Consider the following 5000-nt stretch of genomic DNA (forward strand, 5'->3'; position numbering starts at 1 on the left):
TGTCTTATTTCACTGTAGAGCCCCCAGCCCTGCCCTACATGCCTCTCCCTAATGTCAATATGCCTTGTCTACTGCTGTTCAGGTTGGTTACTATTGTCTTATTTCACTGTAGAGCCCCCAGCCCTGCCCTACATGCCTCTCCCTAATGTCAATATGCCTTGTCTACTGCTGTTCAGGTTGGTTACTATTGTCTTATTTCACTGTAGAGCCCCCAGCCCCGCTCAACATGCCTTAGATAGCTCTTTTGTCCCAGCTCACACATGGGGAGACCTCACCTGGGTTAACTGGTGCCTCCAGAGACACAACCGCTCTCATCGTCACTCAATGCCTAGGTTTACCTCCACTGTACTCACATCCTACCATACCCTTGTTTGTACATTATGCCTTGAATCTATTTTTCCACACCCAGAAATCTGCTCCTTTTATTCTCTGTCCCCAACGTTCTAGACGACCAGTTCTTATAGCCTTTAGCCGTACCCTTATTCTACTCCTCCTCTGTTCCTCTGGTGATGTAGAGGTGAATCCAGGCCCTGTAGCCCCCAGCACCACACCTATTCCCCAGGCGCTCTCATTTGTTGACTTCTGTAACTTTAAAAGCCTTGGTTTCTTGCATGTTAACATCAGAAGCCTCCTCCCTAACTTTGTTTTATTCACTGCTTTATCACACTCCGCCAAGCCTGAAGTCCTAGACGTGTCTGAATCCTGGTTTAGGAATTAGGAATGCCCAACATTTTCTGACAAGATAGAACTGCCAAAGGGGGTGAAGTTGCAATCTACTGCAGAGATAGCCTGCAGAGTTCTGTCACACTATCCAGGTCTGCGCCCAAACAATTTGAGCTTCTACTTTTAAAATCCACCTTTCCAGAAACAAGTCTCTCACCGTTGCCACTTGTTATAGATCCCTCTCAGCCCCCAGATGTGCCCTGGACACCATACGTGAATTGATTTCCCCCCATCTATCTTCAGAGTTCGTACTGTTAGGTGACCTAAACTGGGACCAGCGTAGCACCCCAGCCATCCTACAATCTAAGCTAGATGCCCTCAATCTCACACAAATTATCAAGGAATTTACCAGATAAAACCCTAAATCCATAACCATGGGCCTCATAGATATCATCCAGACCAACTTGCCCTCTAAATACACCTCTGCTGTCTTCAACCAGGATCTCAGTGATCACTGCCTCATTGCCTGCGTCCGTGGTCAAACGACCACCCCTCATCACTGTCAAGAGCTCCCTAAAACACTTCAGCAAGCAGGCCTTTCTAATCGACCTGGCCCAGGTATCCTGGAAGGATAATGACCTCATTCCATCAGTAGAGGATGCCTGCTCTTTAAAAGTGCTTTCCTCACCATCTTAAATAAGCATGCCCCCCAACAGATATAGCCCTTGGTTCACTTGACTGCCCTCTGCACTCGTCTTCTCACCTGAGAGAGTATGAAACAGATTGACCTCATCCCGTCAGTAGAGAATGCCTGGTCATTCTTTAGAAGTGCCTTCCTCACCATCTTAAATAAGCCCCTTTCAAAAAATGTAGAATCAGGAACAGATATAGCCCTTGGTTCTCTTCAGACTTGGCCAGCAAAAAACATCCTGTGGCGTTTTGCATTAGCATCAAACAGCCACTGCGATATGCAACTTTTCAGGGAAGTCAGGAACCAATATACACAGTCAGTTAGGAAAGCTAAAGCTAGCTTTTTCAAACAGAAATTTGCTTCCTGTAGCACTAATTAGAAAATGTTTAGGGACTCTGTAAAGTCCCAAAACTGGATCCCTACAAATCAGCAGGACCAGACAATCTGGACCCTCTCTTTCTAAAATTATCCGCTGAAATTGTTGCAACCCCTATTACTAGCCTGTTCACCCTCTCTTTTGTATCGTCTGAGATCTCCAAAGATTGGAAAGCCGCGGTCATCCCCCTTTTCAAAGGGGGAGACACTCTAGACCCAAACTGTTATAGACCTATATCCATCCTGCCCTGCCTTTCTAAAATCTTCTAAAACCAAGTTAACAAACAGATCACCGACCAGTTCGAATCCCACCGTACCTTCTCCGCTATGCAATCTGGTTTCCTAGCTGGTCATGGGTGCACCTCAGCCATGCTCAAGGTCCTAAACGATATCATAACCGCCATCGATGAGACATTACTGTGCAGCCGTCTTCATCGACTTGCCCAAGGCTTTCGACTCTGTCAATCCCCGCATTCTTATTGGCAGACACAACAGCCTTGGTTTCTCAAATGATTTCCTCGCCTGGTTCACCAACTACTTCTCTGATAGAGTTCAGTGTGTCAAATCGGAGGGCCTGTTGTCCGGACCTCTGGCAGTCTCTATGGGGGTGCCACAGGGTTCAATTCTCGGGCCAACTCTTTTCTCTGTATATATCAATGATGTTGCTCTTGCTGCGGGCGATTCCCTGATCCACCTCTATGCAGACGACACCATTCTGTATACATCTGGCCCTTCTTTGGACACTGTGTTAACAAACCTCGAAACGAGCTTCAATGCCATACAACACTCCTTCCGTGGCCTCCAACTGCTTTTAAATGCTAGTAAAACTAAATGCATGCTCTTCAACCGATTGCTGCCCGCACCCGCCTGCCAGACTAGCATCACTACTCTGGACGGTTCTGACCTAGAATATGTGGACAACTACAAATACCTAGGTGTTTGGTTAGACTGTAAACTGTCCTTCCAGACTCACATTAAGCATCTCCAATCCAAAATTAAATCTAGAATCGGCTTCCTAGTTCGCAACAAAGCTTTCTTCACTCATGCTTCACTCATGACTATCCTACCGATCTCTGACTTCGGCAATGTCATTTACAAAATAGACTTTGGCGATTTACAAAGATATTTACAAAATAGCCTCCAACACTCTACTCAGCAAACTGGATGTAGTCTATCACAGTGCCATCCATTTTGTCACCAAAGCCCCATATAGTACCCACCACTGTGACCTGTATGCTCTCGTTGGCTGGCCCTCGCTACATATTCGTCGCCAAACCCACTGGCTACAGATTATCTACAAGTCTATGCTAGGTAAAGCCCCACCTTATCTCAGCTCACTGGTCACCATAGCAGCACCCACCCATAGCACACGCTCCAGCTGGTATATTTCACTGGTCATCCTCAAAGCCAACACTCCCTTTGGCCGCCTTTCCTTCCAGTTCTCTGCTGCCAATGACTGGAACGAATTGCAAAAATCACTGAATCTGGAGACTCATATCTCCCTTTAATCCAAAGGTCAAAGTTCCAAGTTGCTCCAAACATTAAACGCTCACTCCCCCTAGTGGCCGGTTTTGAATGCATTTCCCGACAGATGTCCAATTTCAAAGTCAATCTTGAGCGAACTGGATGTGTTTAGTGTGTGTGTGTGTGTGTTGCGAGGTGTGTGTGTACCTGCCACTGCACCAGAACAGAGGTAGTAGTAGAGGGTTTAACTGATACTATCACTGGAGCCTCCTCAGGAACTAGAGAGATGGACAGATGGAGAGAGATGGAGAAAGATGGAGAGATAATGGAGATGGAGATATGGATAAATGGAGAGAAGGAGATGGAGAGATGGAGAGAAGGAGAGATGGAGATGGAGAGATGGAGAAAGATGGAGAGATGGAGAGAGATGGAGAGATGGAGAGAGATGGATAGATGGAGAAAGATGGAGAGATATGGAGAAAGATGGAGAGATATGGAGATGGAGATATGGATAAATGGAGAGAAGGAGATGGAGAGATGGAGAGAATGAGAGATGGAGATGGAGAGATGGAGAAAGATGGAGAGATGGAGAGAGATGGAGAGATGGAGAGAGATGGATAGATGGAGAAAGATGGAGAGAGAGAGATGGAGAAAGATGGAGAGATATGGAGAGATGGAGAGAGATGGAGATATGGAGAGAGATGGAGAGATATGGAGAAAGATGGAGAGATGGAGAGAGATGGAGAGATGGAGATATGGAGAGAGATGGAGAGATGGAAAGAAAATGGAAAAATCTTAATTTGGATGATATAAAACAGGGTAATTTTCTCCCTCCCTCCCTCCCTCCCTCCCTCCCTCCCTCCCTCCCTCCCTCCCTCCCTCCCTCCCTCCCTCCCTCCCTCCCTCCCTCCCTCCCTCCCTCCCTCCTGTCTCCTACCATCCTGTAGTGTGATAACAGCCTCCCTCCCTCCCTCCCTGTCTCCTACCATCCTGTAGTGTGATAACAGCCTCCCCCTCCCTCCTGTCTCCTACCATCCTGTAGTGTGATAACAGCCTCCCCCTCCCTCCTGTCTCCTACCATCCTGTAGTGTGATAACAGTCTCCCTCCCTCCCTCCCTCCCTCCCTCCCTCCCTCCCTCCCTCCCTCCCTCCCTCCCTCCCTCCCTCCCTGTCTCCTACCATCCTGTAGTGTGATAACAGCCTCCCTCCCTCCCTCCCTCCCTCCCTGTCTCCTACCATCCTGTAGTGTGATAACAGCCTCCCCCCTCCCTCCTGTCTCCTACCATCCTGTAGTGTGATAACAGCCTCCCCCCTCCCTCCTGTCTCCTACCATCCTGTAGTGTGATAACAGCCTCCCTCCCAGCCTCCCTCCCTCCCTCCTGTAGTGTGATAACAGTCTCCCCCTCCCTCCCTCCCTCCCTCCCTCCCTCCCTCCCTCCCTCCCTCCTGTAGTGTGATAACAGCCTCCCTCCCTCCTTCCTTCCTGTCTCCTACCATCCTGTAGTGTGATAACAGCCTCCCTCCCTCCTTCCTGTCTCCTACCATCCTGTAGTGTGATAACAGCCTCCCTCCCTCCCTCCCTCCCTCCCTCCCTCCCTCCCTCCCTCCCTCCCTCCTACCATCCTGTAGTGTGATAACAGCCTCCCTCCCTCCTTCCTGTCTCCTACCATCCTGTAGTGTGATAACATCCTCCCTCCCTCCCTCCCTCCCTCCCTCCCTCCCTCCCTCCCTCCCTCCCTCCCTCCCCCTCCCCTCCTGTCTCCTACCATCCTGTAGTGTGATAACAGCCTCCCACCCTCCCTCCTTC

The 5000-nt window shown here is 49.1% G+C and overlaps 2 protein-coding genes across 2 annotated transcripts in view; one reads left to right on the forward strand and one right to left on the reverse strand.

Moving 5' to 3' along the window:
- Positions 1 to 5000, forward strand: part of LOC135532479 (zinc finger protein 436-like) — a 781678-nt gene that overhangs the window by 148902 nt on the left and 627776 nt on the right. The gene's annotated exons all lie outside the window — the stretch shown is intronic.
- Positions 1 to 5000, reverse strand: part of LOC135532795 (protein sidekick-1-like) — a 346541-nt gene that overhangs the window by 36366 nt on the left and 305175 nt on the right. Inside the window, exon 32 of the mRNA XM_064960236.1 lies at positions 3401 to 3471. Within this exon, the coding sequence (XP_064816308.1) occupies positions 3401 to 3471 (71 nt within the window). The remainder of the gene's footprint in view (positions 1 to 3400; positions 3472 to 5000) is intronic.

The sequence above is a fragment of the Oncorhynchus masou genome, chromosome 5, assembly GCF_036934945.1.
Source record: "Oncorhynchus masou masou isolate Uvic2021 chromosome 5, UVic_Omas_1.1, whole genome shotgun sequence".
Classification (NCBI taxonomy): Eukaryota; Metazoa; Chordata; class Actinopteri; order Salmoniformes; family Salmonidae; genus Oncorhynchus; species Oncorhynchus masou.